This window comes from Schistocerca nitens, chromosome 10 (genome assembly GCF_023898315.1).
Source record: "Schistocerca nitens isolate TAMUIC-IGC-003100 chromosome 10, iqSchNite1.1, whole genome shotgun sequence".
NCBI classification, from domain to species: domain Eukaryota; kingdom Metazoa; phylum Arthropoda; class Insecta; order Orthoptera; family Acrididae; genus Schistocerca; species Schistocerca nitens.
The window spans coordinates 125863864-125881962 of record NC_064623.1 but is presented as its reverse complement, the minus strand read 5'-3'; the positions used below and the strand labels follow the sequence as shown (position 1 = coordinate 125881962).

The 18099-nt window shown below is 38.8% G+C and overlaps 1 protein-coding gene across 2 annotated transcripts in view; it reads right to left on the bottom strand.

Moving 5' to 3' along the window:
- Window positions 1-18099, bottom strand: part of LOC126210045 (molybdenum cofactor biosynthesis protein 1) — a 120398-nt gene that overhangs the window by 35960 nt on the left and 66339 nt on the right. The window contains exon 8 of one of the 2 annotated variants that reach the window (XM_049939153.1): window positions 232-289. The exons of the other annotated variant lie outside the window; for it this stretch is intronic. Within the exon in view, the coding sequence (XP_049795110.1) occupies window positions 234-289 (56 nt within the window). The 3' untranslated portion in view covers window positions 232-233. The remainder of the gene's footprint in view (window positions 1-231; window positions 290-18099) is intronic. 2 annotated transcript variants of the gene reach the window in all.

The following is an 18099-nucleotide window of genomic DNA, read 5'->3' as shown; positions in this document are numbered from 1 at the left end:
TGACATTTGTTAAATGTCTCACCACATTCATATTGAAAATATTTACTCTTCTTGTAAATAACTCCTATGACAGTTTTATACAAATGTCCACTAAGACTTTGTTCGTCAACTTTCATTTATGTAACAGCGATCTTTTAGATGTATTTAAATCAGTACTGTTAAGAAATCAGTACTATAAAGAAATACTGACTAGCTTTATTTTCAAGAATCTCAAGTTTAAGTTATACATACTGTTATCCTCCAATAAGAATCATTGGCCGATTCTTCATCTTTGACAGGTTCATCATGCCTGCAATGCAAAACATTATCTTTTGCATTAACAGATGAAATCCAACTTTTTTAATTTAATGAATGCTTATACAAACATAAAGTTTCTTCAAAAAAATGTATTTCTGACAACTGCCTGTCACAGATAATTTTCACTGAATGTTGCAACCCAGTTATATTGCTGATGAGAAGCAAATGTTGATCTTTTCCCTCTCTTCCTTCACCATCTCCTGTTTTGTTCACCTTGACATATTTCTACCAAAAAGACTACCCCAATGGATCCACTGCTTATATTTAACACACAGTAAATTCAGTGCAAATATTTCCTTAACACAGGATGTGCATTGACAAGCTTGAATTAATCAGAAAAATATAAACAGATACTAACCATTCCACAACTCTTACAAAATACATGCATTAAGTAATCATCAAAGCTACTTTTTGTACAGCAAGAGGACTAACAGTCAAAATGATGCTACATGCTACAGGCAGTGCAATACAAATTTATTTTACTCATTGCTACAGCAATAAATGTACTTATAAAAATATTCAGACTTAGACTATAATCAAATACAGACAGAGAAAATATTCTAACTAAAGAGATATAGGCAGAAACAAATAAAAAAACTGATACGAATCTTAGCTTTGAGAACCAAAAGTTTCTTCATCTGGAAAAAGTAAAGAGAGAAATGAGACTGTTCAAGAATTAAGGATGAAAATTCAGGCTCTTTAGTCAAGGCAGATGGATGGTTAAATGAATGAAAAAACTAGACTGGACATGATGAAATTCAGTTGCGAAAGAACAGCAGATAACGTGATTTTAAATGCTGAGAACTGAGACGTCTTCAAGAGGACCCCACCAAAAGGTCACATAAGTGAAGAACAAACTGAAAATACTCGTAAATGGGCTAAAATGGCGGCAAGTAGATAAAGGAAACAGAAAGAAAGTGCTGAAGAACAGGCAACCAAACAACAATAACAACAACAATAATAATAGCACATTGTAGCAATATATAATAGCAGTCCCACAACATCTGGAGGAAGATTTCCCACTAACAGAGCAATAAATTCATGAAGCCATCAACTCATTCGAAAACATCAAAGCAACAAGTGAAGACTCCACTACAGCAAAATTATTCAAATAGTCAGAATACATAAATGATCTACAACTGCTTTTTGAGAACATTTGGAAAGCTGAATAGATTATGTAAAGCATTAATCCACAGCTATGAAAAAAAGGGGACACATAAAATGTCAACAATTGCAGAGGTGCCTCACTTCTGCCAGTGGTGTACAAAATATTATCAAAAATTCTCTGGACAGAGTTGTAGAAACTTTAGACAAATAACTGGGATAATCTCAAGGAGCTCTAGAAAGGGAAGACCCTGCACAGAACAGGTTTTTAATAGAAAAACAATAATTCTCCACAGACTGTTAATCACCAAACCTATAATAGTATCATGTATTGGTTTCAAGAAAACATTTAATTTGGTAGGCAGAGAAATTATAGATAAAATCATCAAAGAATTTTGTGTTAAAGCAAACATAATCCTCAAAACTCTAGCAAATAGGATGACTGAAGCTAAATTTATGGGAGAAGTATCTCAACTATTTGAAATAAAAACTGGTGTTAGACAAGGGGACAGTTTATCACCTTTACTGTAACACTGCATTCTAGAAAAAATAGAAAGTATCTGGAATTTGGAGAAAAAAAATAATAAAATTGAACCAATTATTCTAGGACGAAAAACAAATGGAATTAAGGTAAACTGCCTGGCTTCTGCAGATGATTCTGATATACTTTCAAAAAATCTGACAGACATAGTTATTGAAATAAAGCTTCTGGAAGAAATAGCAAATAGAGCTGGTCCCAAAATTTCCACAAAAAAACCAACATTGATGACAATTTCAAACAATGCATCAACATTCTTAGAAAAACAAAAATGTAAAATAGCGTTAGTAAGTAAATTTAAATATATTGGACAAACTGTACAACAGAATGGACTAGAAGAATTTACAGTAGATGCAAGAGTCAGCAAACTGGAGAGAGCAAATTGTTTGACAAAGGATATTTACAACAAGAAATGTACAACTAAAAAAAAAAAAAAACTAAAACACTATCCCACAGTGGTATGACCAGGATGTTTATATGGATGAGGATGCCTAATGATGAACTATAAGCTGGACAGAACAGAGGTTCCTCAAAGGAGCATTATTAGAAAATAATGGTTGCAATACAAGCTACAGATGGCTGGAAAATGAGAAGTAATGAGGAGATCTACAAAAATTTTGAGAAAATATCAGAAGTAATGGCTAAAAGAAGATTAACCTCTTTTTAGAGACCTCTACTGAACGAGTAGTTCTGGATAAAGGAATCAACAATAGCATGGATTGCAGAAATAAGAAAAAAACAACATCAAAAAATCAGAAATAATAGAAAGAAACCTTTTTACAGATAAAATACTAAATTTAAAGGATCATTACCTCTCCAAGATAAAAATTAATTTCATCCCTCTCAATAAGACTGTGAAAATCAGAAATAAAATTCAGAAATATGATGTTGCGAAGCTCAAAATCAATCAAAACATATTGGAATAATGCCACCAGTAACTGACAATTGAATCCCATAAATGGGCACACATTGCCTCCACGATCCAACAAGCAGCTAATACTACAATCCTGACAGCTAAAAAGAGGAAGCATAGATGGTGGAATGAGGTTTGTGATGAGGTGGTGGCCCAAACAGCAAGTGCATGGAAAAAATTGGAACTCCACTAGGAGACCTGAAGATTCTGATGTATTCCATGAAGTTCGAAAATATGCAGCCAGAACTCTACGAAGGGCTAAGCAATTGTATGAGAAACAGCAGTTAGAACAGATCGATCAGTATTTCCAGATAAACAATGCCAGAGACTTCTATCAGACGTTCAAATCGAATCTGAAAGGATACCAAGCCCCTAGTTTTTGTTTTAGAGACGAAAATGGAAAGCTCGGTGTTGTGTACATAGTTCCGCGTATTCAGCGCGTACACAACTTTCCCACTAGAGCGCGCCCCTCTAAGCACAACAGCGCAGGCGCAGCGCTCGTCCGTCTCCGCACTACGAGATGGCGCTGCCATAGAGACGGACCAAATTCTGCTTCCGCCGATCCGCTTATTAATATGTAACGACGCCAATGAGATTGCTGCTAACGTAGAACCTTTTCTCCTCGTGGATCACACTCGCGCAGTGATACATAAACGCACGAGATATTATAACGAGTGTAAAGACCTCCGATCAGTCAGTCTGCATTTGTCTGCACCAGTCTGTACCAGTCCGCATTAGTCTGCACCAGTCTGTACGAGTTCTACATTTGTCTGTACCAGTCCATAGTCAAGATTCAGTCTGCGCCTAATAAGATTACCATATTCCTGTACATAGCCATGAAGATAAATGTATAGACACTTTCGTCAAGTTTCCGAGATATATGTGAGAATAAGATTAACGTACCAATACCAAAGGAACTTCAGATTGTCAATTGTAAATAGCATCCAGAACCAAGTTAAGTAATTTTTATGCTTGTTATTATTTTAATAAATGTGCGTGAAAATTAATCAAGTTCTGTTTAAAGTTGGTCATCGTCAATCTGCTACTCTAAGCGTGCAAGAGGCATTTCTATCGTCTGACCTAATGGCAGAAGATAAACACGCCACAATAAGACCACGAGACATATTGCTGACACTCGCTTACTTTGTTAGAGCAACAAGTCAAATAATCTGATGGTGTGTGTACTGAAGGTCTTACAGTACGCACACCACACTCTGCCTGACCAACAAAGAAAACTGCAAGATCATGTCTCGTTGTTTTGAAAACCTACTTAATTGTGATGAACTGAAAGAAAGATTCCCTGTATGTGCCCCAATCCACAAACTACCCAACTCATCTCCATCTAGTAAAGAGGAGACCAAAGAGATCATCAACAACTTTAAGAATAATAAGGCAGCTGGAGAGGATTCAATAGTGGCGGAACTACTGAAGCTGGCAAACAATGAAACTCTAGATGTACTATTCCAACTTTTTGAGGAGATCTGGAGAGCTGGGATGATACCAACTGAATGGCAGTCAGCTTTAATCCATCGTCTACACAAAAAAGGTGATAAAAAGAATGTCAATAACTATAGGAGAACCTCATTAGCATCTGTTCCATATAAGATTCTCTCCAAAGTGATACAGAATAGAATAGAAGATCACTGTAACCAACTGATTGGGGACTATCAAGCTGGTTTCCAAAAGGGCCATTCTTGCGCAGGACAGATCTTTAACCTGAAGAACATCATCAGGTACAATAAAAATGGAAGAAATAACTATGTGGTCATGTTTGTTGATTTTCAGAAAGCATATGACTCCATCGAACGACAGGCATTAATGAATATTTTCGAAAAGTTTGGGGTGGATAATACATCAAGAAAGCAGATCAAACAAACTCTCACTAACACAGTTTCAAAAATTAAATTTATGGGTGAGGTATCTGAACCCTTTACAATCAGAACGGACATAAGACAAGGAGATGGACTATCCCCACTCCTTTTCAATTGTGTCTTGGAAAAGGTCATTCGAGAGTGGAGAAAGTTACTAGCCCAAGAATAAACAAATGAAGAGTGGTTCAGACTTGGTCCTAAGAACAAAGGGGTGTGCATTGACTGCTTGGATTTTGCGGCTGACCTGGCCATTTTTGCTAACAACATAGAGTCAGCAGTCAACAAGATAAATAGGCTGTCAGAAATAGCTGAAAAAGTTGGACTCCAGATCTCTATTCAAAAGACAAAATATATGACGAACATCTGTGATGGACCTGAATGGATGATCACCAACCTGGGAAAAATTGGACGAGTTAAGAATTTCAGGTATCTCGGTGAAGTCATCCACCAGGAGAATGGATTGAAAGAAGAAGCAATTGTCAGGATGAGCAAGTTAGACCAAGCATACCATCTGACAAAGAATACTTATAACAAAAAGTCTATGAGTATATGGGCCAAGTTCCAACATTATAATACAGTTGTAAAACCTGAGGGCTTATAAGCATCCAAAACTTTGACCATGAATAGACAAGGTCAAGCTCAGCGGCTGGAAAAGTGAGAGCGTAGGATATTAAGGAAAATCCTAAGGTAATAGATGGGTTGATGGACAATGGCGAATGAGAGCAAATGAGGACTTGTGCAGCAAGACAGAACCTATCACAGCATCCATTACGAAGAAACAATTGTTATTTTATGGTCATCTCATGAAGATGGACGGTGATCGACTAACAAAAAGAATTTGGAGTTTCATCCGATCTAAGAAAACAAGGCCAAGATGGTTCAAAGAATGTGAAAAATATCTTAAGCAGATTGGTATCTCAGAGAGAGAAATTCCTGAAAGGAACAAATTTAGAAGATTGGTGACCAACTACCAACGTTTTAAAATGGCATCAACATCCAAAAGACAGAGAGGACCATTATCTGAAGAGCATAAAAAGGCACTTCTTGGTGGGGCTCAGAAGATACTGGCAGGAAGTCAAAGCTGGAACAGGAACAAGACCTGGACACTAGAGTGGCTGAGTACTGGAAAAACAGGAGACAACAAGGGAAGCAGAGAAAGTGAAGTTATTACATGACGAGAGATGATGATTGGATTTGATTTGATTCAGTTTTCGTTCCATAGACCGAAAAAATGAGATGATTCTCGAGGGTGTGGAACATGTCAGAATGTATAACATAAAACATTTTAATATAATACATACTACCCTGATCATTTGTCACAAGATTGTCAAAATAGGTGAATACAATACAGTTAACTGGAAAAGCTAATATTTACAGAATTAATATGCTGTCAGAATGAAACACTGTTATGCACTATTAATAAATTTATCATACACAAAATACCTAATCTTGAATGTTGCAACCAAGTGCTGTCAAAACTGAAATCTAACACATTTTTTACTTAAGCTGGCCTAACAGTCTCTGTTAGGATATTCATCTATAGAGTAGAAGGAGTTGTCTATCAAAATGTCATTCAAACTCTGTTTAAACTGTGCTTTATCTGAAACCAAGTTTTTAATGGTTGCTGGTAATTTATTGAAAATGTGTGTTCCTGAATATTGGACTCCCTTTTGGACCAACATAAGTGATTTTAGGTCTTTATGTAGATTGTTCTTATTCCTAGTATTGATAATATGTATTGAGCTATTTGTTGGAAATAAAGATATATAACTTGCAAAAAATTTCATTAAGGAGTAAGTATACTGAGAAGCAATGGTTGGAATACAAAGTTCCTTGAACAGGTTCTACATGATGTTCTTCAAAGACTGGTCCCAGATACTCCATTGCACCGTTCGTCGAACCTGATAACCCCAAGTTGTCAGTAACAAAAATGAAGTCTTGTTTAAGAGGTTTACAACACTACATGCACTTGTTACCAAAGTCTCATTTACTTTTAGAGCTATCTGTTCCTCTTCCTTTTTGGCCCCACTTCTCTCTGTCTTCACTATATCTCATACAGTTCTTATTTTGTTGCCCGATACAATTATCTTTTTCTCTTAATAAAGCTGCTTCGATTTCTGGATTACTTGATTCAATATTTTGTAATATTTTCTGTAATGCATTACAATGCTAATATCAGAGCTGTTCCTAGATAGTAGATACAGTCTCCTTTTTGCCCCACATGATATCTTTATTCCTTGTGTAATCCATGGTTTATTTTTCGACTTCTGTGTGATTTGAGTTACCTGTAGGGGAAAACAGTTTTCAAATGTGGAGGTAACTTTATTAATGAATGCTTTGCATTTTCCATTTGAGTCAGGTAAACATCTATCCAGTTCATGCTTTTGAGCAATTTCCTGAATTCCTCAATTTCTGGCTTATTTATTACCGTCCTGTACTCAGATTTAATATATTTTTTATCCTGAGAAGTTTCAACATTTAACACAAGATGCTGCATGTCGTGATCAGATAGTCCATTTACTATTGGTTTTGTGATATGACTTTTTTCCCCTGGATTTGTTCATAAAGATATTATCAATAGCAGTCTCAAAGCATTTACATATCCTAGCTGCAAAGTTCACAGTAGGAACTAAATTGAACGATAGTGTTAAAAATGCCAGCAACCACTATTTCCATTTTGTTTTTGTTATGTGTGTACATTCTGTATGATAGTAAATGTAATCAGCACTATAGTTGTTTTCTGAGTAGTTATGCTGTGTGTGTTTCATTCAAGCAGATGAAATGGAATAAAATCATCAAATTATTTATTTTGGCTCTTTATCACCAAGATACATTCAATGTTGGTTGAGGTTTATCTTTTGAATTCACTCCAGTGTAGATTGTCAAAATTTTATCAGTTGTCAAATCAAAGTACTTGTAACACAGTTTCCGAATTTACTGCCATCCAGGAAAGTCTCGCACTCAAATTATTCTCAGAAACTGAGAGCTGGGTGAAACCCAGAGTAGAAAGCTCTGAGATATTTAGTGATTAATGGAATATATATCAGAAAGACAGGTTAGACACTGTAGGAGAGGGAGTGTCCATTGTCTCTATTGAGGTCAAAGCTGATTGTGACAGTGAAGTTATCTGGTTGCGTATAACAAGTCTACGTGAAATAAGGTTAATTAATGGATGTTTTAATCAGCCACCCAGTTCTGCTGTGACAGTTTTGGAGCCATTCAAAGAAAGTCTACAGACAGTAGCACGTAAATACCTAGATCAGGCAATACTAGTTGGAGGTGAATTTAGCCTACTGAGTATAGATGGTACACCTATGGCTTCATTGCAGGGGGTGCAGTCAGTCTTGTGAAGCACTTTTGAATGTGGTTTTCGAAAATTGTCTTGAGCATATAGTTTGGCACCCCACATGCAATGGTAATATCTTAGACCTTGTAGTTACAAACAGGCCAGATATCATCAATGACTTCAGCATAGAGATGGGGATTAATAATCATGATAACATCATAACAACTAAGATTACAAAAATTAATAAATCAGTCAAGAAGGCTAGGAAAATGTTCATACCAGAAAGAGCAGATAGGCAGATGTTAGCATCTCACTTAGACAGAATTGACATCACTTAGTTCCATTAAAATGGACGTAGAGAGATTATGGTCAAAGCTTAAACAGATTGTGTAAACAGTCTGTACCTAGTAAACGGATTAAGGATGCAAAAGAGCCACTGTGGTTTAACAATGAAATTTGGGAAATACTGAGGAAGGAAAAGCTACTGCACTCTTTGTTCAAAAGAGAATGCCAAATGGCAACAAGGAAAGGTTACTACCACTGTCATACCTTAGCAAAAGATCTGGCTGAGAAGCAAGGGAAATTATTGTCCTATGTAAAATCACTAAGTGAGTCAAAGGTTTCCATCAAGTCACTTGACCAGTCTGGTGTGGCGCTAAGAGATAAATGTTTTAAATTTTGCATTTAAGAAATCATTCATGCAAGAAAATCATATAAACATACCGTCATTTGACAATAGCACAAAGACACCTAAGAGCAATCACCACAAGAGGCCAGCACTAGCACAACAAGATATTCACATGATATTCGTTAGACTGTTGCCTGTAAACACGTGCCATGTCAGTGCTCTTGGAAGAGAGCTGTGGCAGCGACACAGCTCTGTTGTTCCTCCTGTGTAGTGATTTGCACAGACGGGGAGGGGGGATCGAGATTCAAGCAGTGATTAAGTACTTTGTAAAGAAAGGTATGAAAGCGAAGGACATTCGTGCCGATTTCCAGAATACACCGGGGGACTCTGCTCCTTTGTCTTCAACTGTTGCCAAGTGGATAAATGAGTTTCAATTGGGTCGGGAGAGCTTAGATGATGATCATCCAAGAAATGGTCGGCCAAGATGTGTCACTACTCTAGAAATCACTGCAAAAGTGCACAAAATGATCAAGGAGGATCACCAATTTAGAGTGCATGAAATTGCTCACGCTTGCCAGATGTCATCTGAAAGGTATCCGTAAGATGGGTGCCGCGACTCTTGATGCTGGATCAAAAACACATGAGAACGGACATGTCACAACGTTTGGCCTGTTTTAGGAGAAATGAACAAGATCTTTTGCACTGGTTTGTGACTGCGATGAAACTTGGGTTTACTACTATACCCCAGAGACAAAACAACAATCAAAGCAGTGGAAACATGCTGAATCTCCGCCGCCAAACTCCTTCAGCGGGGAAGGACATGGCATCAGTGTTCTGGGATGCGCCACAAAATTCCTTCAGCGGGGAAGATCATGGCATCAGTGTTCTGGGATGAGAAGGGGATTCTGTTTGTACATTATCTCCCCACTGGGCAAACAATTACTGGAGAATACCATGCTAACCTTCTGCAGAATTTGCAACAAAAGATATGCGAAAAAGGCCAGGTTTAATAAGGAAGAAAGTCATCTAACATCAAGCCAATGCACGCCCGCACACATGTGCCATCGCCATGGTAAAATTACACAAACTAAGGTATGAATTGTTGCCACACCTGCCTCTTCCCTAAACTGAAAATTTTTCTTGGTGGATGAAGATTCACTTAAATGAAGAATTGATAGCCAGAGTTGACAACTATTTTGTAGGCTTGGAGGAAAATCATTGTCAAGATGGGATCAAGGCACTGGAACACTGTTGGACCGAGTGAATTAATCTACAAGCAGGGTACATTGTAAAACAAAAAAAGTTTCAGTGACATAAGTACTTTTTTTCTATTCTGTTTCAAGAACTTTTCAAACCACCCTCGTAAGCATCCCTGACACCTGAAATAATTAAAAACAAATAAGTCGCCAGTTGCAGGTGGAATCTCAATTTGGTTTTACAAAGAGTGCTATATGGCACTGGACCCTTACTTAGCTTGTATTTATTGTGAATCTCTCACCCAGCAGAAAGACCTAAGCAAATGAGGAAAAAAAACAGAGGCCTCTCCTGTATATACGAAGAGCGAAAGAACAGACCCGCGAAATTACAGACCAATACCCATAACATCAGTTTGCTGCACAATTCTTGAATATATTCTGTGTTTGAATCTAATCAGTTTCATAGAGACCAAGAAGTTTATGTCCACAAATCAGTACAAAGCATCGCTCATGGGCAACTCAGCATGCCCTTTTCTCATACGAAGTCTGTTCAAAAAATTCCAGAACTTTGTCCACAAAATTTTCTATGCTTATCTTTTAGTTACTATGGATTGTCTCCTTCGAAATACTCGCCTCCACAATTTATACACTACTCCCAATATCATTTCCACTTCCAGGAGCAGTCTTGACACACCTCTTGCTGGGTCGCATAAAGTGCCGTCTGCAAATTTTCTTTTATCTCATCTACCATTGCAAAACTTCATCCTTTTCAACTTTGGAAATAAAAAGAAGCCTGCAGGGGCCATACTATTCTTGTAAGGAACATCTCGTTCTCATTTGTGAGATCCAAAAACTTTTTTTGGTCTTGACTCATGAGCCGTGGAATGAACTTGGCGGCAACACAGTGCATTCCAAGATGCTGTGTCATTTCATAACATGATCCAATTGAAATGTTACATTCTTCTACAATCTCTCAGACAGTGAATCTTCGACTGGCACACACAATTTCGTTGACATTCCTGACACGAGCGTCATCAGGGGACATCTAAGAGCGTCCTGAACGAGGGTCATTTTTGACTTTTGTAAAGCCATTTTTAAAACGTGAACAATATGTAACACCGAGTATGGTTTAAGCACTCATCGCTATAGGCTCCCTGCATCATTTGGTGTGTCTCTGTAAAGGTTTTCTTGAGTTTCACGCAAAATTTAAAGCAGATGCATTGCTCCTCTAACTTTGCCATCACAAAATTCACAAACCCAGATTCCATATTTCTTGATTTCTGAGAAGCATTTGACATAGTGCCTCACTGCAGACTTTTAACAAAGGTACAAGCACATGGAATAGGTTCCCAGACATGTGAGTGGCTCAAAGACTTCTGAAGTAATAGAACCCACTACATTATCCTGACGGTGAGTGTCCATCAGTGACTAGGGTATCATTAGGATCGTTCCAGGGATGTGTGATAGGAGCGCTATTACTCATATTTTCTATGTGCATAACTGATCTGATGGACAAAGTGGACAGTAATCTGTGGTTGTTTGCTGATGATGTTGTGGTGTATGGAAGGTGTCATCGTTGAGTGATTTAGGAGGATAAAAGATGACTTGGACAAAGTTCCCAGTTGGTGTGATAAATGACAGATAACCCTAAATGTAGAAAAATATAAGTTACTGCAGATGAGTTGGAAAAAAAATCCATAATGCCAGAATCCAGCATTAGTAGTGTCATGAATGAAGAAGTCACATTGTTTCAATATCTGGACATAACGTTGCAATGTGATATGAAATGGAACAAACTTGTGAGTGTCATGGTAGGGAAGGCGAATAATCATCTTTCGTTTGTTGGGTGGATTTTACTACAGTGTGGCTCAGCTGTAATGGACATCACATATAGGATGTTAGTGTGATCTCTTCTTGAGTACAGTTCGAGTGTCTGGGATCCGCAAGGGATCGAATTAAAGCAGACATTGAGGTAATTCAGAGGCAGGATACTAGATTTGTTAACAGTAGGTTGAAACAACAACATACAAGTATTATGGAGATGTTTCTGGAACTCAAATGGGAATCCCTGGAGGGATTTTGAGGAACACTGTGCTGACTGCAGAACAACTCTGCTTGCACCAACATACATTACGCATAAGGACCACGAAGATAAGAGACGACAAATTAGGACTCATAGAGAGGCATATAGACATTCACTTTTTCCTCACTCGATTGGCAGATGGAACGGGAAAGGAACTGACTACAGTCGTATTAAAATTACTTGATAGTTGGCACTTCAAACGCCAATAAGAGTAGTCAGCGTCACACTTGAACTGTCTGCTGTTGCCAAACTCCACCAAAATTGGCCAGTCACTTCCAATTCCTGGTTCAGCATTCTTTTTTGATGTTTTTGTATCCCAAATTACGAGCCCGACACTTTTATTATGTATTTCATGACACGCGATAACTACACCAAAAACAACACACATTAACAATGCTAATGAAAGACACACATTTCATTCATAGCACTAACCAAACACTACCGAATAACTCAGCACAAGGTGTAATTCAGTATCATACATATAGTTATCATATTCACAGAGATCATCTTACATTAGATAAGCTTTTCACTACACTGCGTGAAACTGAAATTTTTAAGGTTGCAATTCATAGTTGCAACTGGGTCACTACATTCACATATATAAATACTTCATGCAGTGCTGTGGCATAGCACAATGGTTGGCAGATTAATCTAATGTGTAGCATGTCGTAGGTTTGAATCTCATCAATGTAGCAAAATTTTTATTTCTAAATCTAACCAAAGGAGTGCGATTATTATTTTCATTCAATTAATTGGTTTAAATGTATTTTTTCTATTTTTAATACTTTGCTGCATCATTTTTCATCATTGTTTTGACTGTTCTATTTGGTCTTATTTTTCTTCCTGTCATTATTTCTTCATTTGGAATCTGCCTCAGTCATCTATAATCCACGACCAAGTGCCCACACGCACTGTTCACTGGTTTCTAACATGGCAGCATGTGCAGCTAGTGTAAGGATAGTTACAGGTAACAAATGACAGGGAGAAATTTCAATTTGCTTTCAGCCCTGAAACTGAGTTTTTGTTGTCTTCAGTTTACCCTTAAGGGTTAGCTTTAATCGTCATGAACAAAGCGATCATGATATTAGTACTGCTGCAGACTGCTGACCACAATTTTCTCGGCTGGGTTAGGACACAAGTTTACAGTCAGGGATACAAAACGGGTCGTCTGCCCCAGTTCAGTCACTAGTCACTTTAAATCAATAGTCGACAGAGTATCCAACATTTCTGACATACCTTGCACCAGCCACTAGAAAAATTGCTCCGTGTTAAACATTTAACATAATTTGTGAAGTGAGCCGCTTGTTTGTTGTCATCTGTAACCAAACGGTAGCTGGTAGCCAATGTGGCAACATTGTTGCAGCAAGTGATTGATGTCAACTATCAAGTAATTTTATTCAGACTATTGTAGTGAGACAGGGTACCTTCTGCCATGCACCATATGGTGGCTAGTGGAGTATGTATGTAGATGTGGAATCAGTCTTTCCTTCTCATCCCATCTGGAAAGTCTCCCCTGATCTGCAGTTCTGGGTAACTTTCTCAAAATCTACCCTTTTTCCTAGACCTATCCTTCACCCCTCTTCCTTCCACTTCAACCCTTCTGCCTGAAGAATGAGCTACTGGCTCTGAAAGCTCGCCTAATTATAATCTTCTTTTATGTGTGTGTTCTGCCGCCACTTAGCGAGTAGATTGTTTATCTATCCAATTCAATTATCATGTAATCAAAAGCAGCATTTAACACACCAAGTCTCTTTTACCAATCATTTTTAATATGTCCTACAGAATGTACTGTCTATCCTGTCCTTTTTTTGAGATTACTGTTTTGTTGTACTTTTCTACAGGCATCATCTTACTTATTAGGAGTCAGTTCCTTCATAGTCAACAGTTAAGGAATGGGTGGCTGAATTCATATGTGGCATATGTCTCTGTAAGATGACTCATGAACAACTTCCTAGAATTACAATCAAATATGAAAATGCTGAGAAAGAACACAGTGTGATATTGCAAGATCAGTAATTAAAAAGATGTGCAAAACAGTTGATGCCGTGGCCGTACCAGAAAGTGAGTGGCATGTCTGTTGAAGGCTGACTACAACCTAATGTGAAAAACAATTTGGGACAATCTGACACAAAACTGATTCTATGCACCAATCTGTTCCCGCGGATGAGAGATGACCAAAATGAAACAGCAGTTGCACAAAAATAGCCAAGGTGACTTCATCGGAGAGAAAGAGTGGTCATTGTTTTCTAGGATGCAAAAGGGATTTGTATTTTAGATTAGCTTGCAAGACTGAAACAATACCTCACAAATACTACGCAAGTATTCGGACTCAACTGGATGAAAAAATATGGAGCCAAGACCCAGGGGGGAAAAAAAGTTTATCGTCAGTGAAATGCATATGGTCACAAAGGCACTTTCACTATAGGAAAAAAATCAAATGGCTCTGAGCACTATGGGACTCAACTGCTGTGGTCATAAGTCCCCTAGAACTTAGAACTACTTAAACCTAACTAACCTAAGGACAGCACACAACACCCAGCCATCACGAGGCAGAGAAAATCCCTGACCCCGCCGGGAATCGAACCCGGGAACCCGGGCGTGGGAAGCGAGAACGCTACCGCACGACCACGAGATGCGGGCGCACTTTCACTATAGGAAAACTGGGAGTTTCAAGTGTGAAGTCTTCAAATATCTATTCCATTCTCCAATTTTTTCACATTCTGACTTTAGCTTCTTCTTCTTTTCTTTTTGTGCGAATGATTCACTTAAGACTACATGCGTCACAGCTCAAAACCGTTTTGCGAGTCAACAACTGGATACGTTTTCACCGCTCTGTCTCTTGTAACTCCGTTGGACATGGAGGTAGCAAATGAGGATGTAGGATGTCCATGACATACTGCTGTGCTGTCAGAGTGACCTGAAGTCATATCCGATGCTGCCCCACACGCCCTCTCCCTATGTCGTCGTCATACTCACTGACAACTGTCATCGCGCGTCCTGCAGAATGTGACTCATTGCTGATCACATGACAGGTGCAGGTGTGAAAGGGTTACAATGTGCTCGGCGTACATTACAGCAATTCTCCCACGGGCTCGTCAGACACGGTCAACCGGAAGCTTGCTGACAAGCACGCCGCCCTTACGTTCCCAAGCAGTCCAACATGGGGCCACTACCACATCTGAATGTCTCACAAATCTTCATATTGCAATTAGCCCCTTCAAATGTTGTTAGGTGCTGATAATGCTGACTCACAGAAGTACAGGGCATCTGTGTCCTTCACAGGGATCACTCAACATCTTACACTCTTCACATCTCTTATAGCTCCTACCATTCATGGTAACAATCCGAGACACAAACAAAGCTAATGCAATCTGGTACCCTTTGTATCCATTTCAGAGAGTTGCAACTCTCATAATTTACCACTGGTATGCACACTCATGAAACTACATTGCTTCAGGGAGCTTCCCTAATTTTTTCTTCAAGCAGTTTAGTTCTTTGAATCCTTTATTTTTCTTGTAGCTCAGAATAATTATTTTATTGTGTAGCAAACTTACAGACTAGCATTCTGGTCTGAGCTGTCGGAGTTGGCGGTCATGTGTGTGTGAGGTGTGTTTGCTTGTGTGAATGGAATGGTGTGTATTTCTATTTCTTCTTCTGATGAAGGTTGTGGCCAAAAGCTTAGGTGTAAGTGTCTTAACTGTGCCTGTCTGCATTTTAACGTGCCATCTTTACGGTAATTAGCACTCTATCTTTTCCTACACTGCTGATATTCCAACCCGGAGTTTCCACTGTTTGAACTTACGGACTACTGTTTTATATTGCAGTGCACTTCTACATGTGTAATACACAAATGTTGCCTTAGGAAAGAGTCACAATAACATCCACGTCGACCGTTTGCTATTTTTTACAAAATAGCACGTCACACTCGAAATTTAACTTAGCCGACGAAATAAGTTTGAAGATTTATTGTGTGTAAAAGACACGAGGGCCCACTGTGTGGGAAATGTGGGAAGTTCTGTGCAGAGACGGAGTTATCCACAGACGCGGTAAGTCCGGGGAGCGGTACGGGTGTTAAAACATGGCCACCTGCCGGGACGAGGGGCCACTTACTCTGTGGTGGCACTGTGCCGGCAACGAGCTCGACCCATCGATTAGCACCACAGATGACAATGAGCGACCAGCTGCTTCTCTGTGCAGAGATATAAAATTTATCGATTTTGGACGTTGGGTGACAATCTGCCATGTGGAGAACAATGTTTACTCTGGCAATTTTAACACTAATCTAGTGTTCTGCAACATATTAATGTGAAATGTTGTCTATGATGTTGAAGAGTGTAAGTTAAACTGATATCTGAGAATTTGTTGTTTTTGTGGCATTACCTGGAAAATGATCTCTCTTGCAGCTCCAAGCATAAATGTCAAGTGAAGAAGAAAAATTAGCACAGCACACTGGAACCAAGCAGGGATCCGGTTTACTCCTCGGCCACTAAATCAGCGTATCGTGAGCACACCAGAAGAGACGCTGTACACACTCGCATATACTACGTACACAAGTACGAGCGTCGATCGAGCTACTGTGAAACTGCACTCTGTGAGACTCATCACTACATCAGAATACTGTAAATGTGGTGATTCCAATTTCTTAAGGTCTCTTCCTGTTTGTTTTCATCAGTTGGATCTTATTTTTCAAGTATGTGGGAATCCAATGAGCTGCCTGTTTGGATACATTCTTTCTGTATGTCCCACAAGTTGGATTCTTTGGAGACACATTGTAACAAGAGTTTTTTTTTGCCTGGAGATTTCACACTGGGTTCTGTGTGATGTATTCCATCTTTTATTCTTGGACCTAAGATTTTTACAACAATTTTACATTCTTCTAATTCAGTTTGCTGTTTTCATGTCTTGTGTTGGACAAAGAGTCTCTCTCGTGCATAAAGAGATTCTAATTTGATCACTGTTGTACAATGTTAGATTTTAGAGTTCCAGGAAAAATACTTTTTGTTAACTGAGAGACAGTTTGTATTTTCTGAAGTCTGGATTATATGGCCTTCTTTTCATTATGACGTTCAGTGATCTTTTTCACCTAATTATTTAAACTCTTTAGCACCGAATACTATGTCGTTGCCTATATAAGTTCACCCAGTGCCATTTTGGTATCAGCCAAGAATTTTTTCTCCAGGTGAAATTAGTAGTCCAATTTTCCTAGCTTGCTCCCGTAATATTTCAAATTGCTTTAGCACATCAGTGATGTTTTTGTCAATTAGTATTATGTCATCGGTATAGATTACACAATATAATTCTATCTTTAAGTTTACATTCTAGTCAGTGTAATAGTGCACCTGCTCTTCTCCATTATCTTACAATTTTCTTAGGGGCATAGTTGAATAGCAATGTGATATGCCATCCCATTTTCATATTCTTATGTCTCTCTTAAACTACACTGCTTGAAAAAAAGTGAGACACTCAGAAGGTGGGGAGAAAACGAATTTAAACATAGCGAATTTAGAGGGTATGTGATGTTATTTCAGTGATTACAAAACAGAGTCAAATTTACACAGAATTTATCAGTTTGAGCCCACTTATCAAAACAGCATTGCACCCTGTCTGCCCTGGAAAGTGCGGGAGGATGTCGTAAAGCTGCTGCATACCCTCCTGAGGAAGATCCACAACTGTTGTAACTGGACATTGAAATCATGGATACAGGCAGTGGGATGGAGTTGACGTCCATGTTGGTCCCATAATGTTCTATCGGGGACAGATATGGGGATTTTGCTGGCCACAGGAGTATATCAACATCACGCAAACAATTTAAAGAGACACATACTACATCTGGACAAGCACTGGCCTGTTGAGAAATAGCACCACAATACTATTACATACTGCTGTACCATCAGAGTTCCCTCGGCCATTACAAGCCGTGACCTGAAGTCATACCCAATGGCTCCCCACACCATGGGACTCCTTTGTGACCCCCGCCCCCCCCCCCCCCCCAAAATGTGGAAGAATGGGACCTCTCCCCATCTCCCCGGGTCATTGTCAAACTTCTCCACGATAGTCATTTGGAGCAGTGCAGGACTGGGACTCATTAGTGAACATAATGTGACGCCATTCATTAGCAGTCCGTACTTCTCGATCATGGCACCACTTCACATGCAGTCATTTGCTTGGGTGTTAATGGCAGCC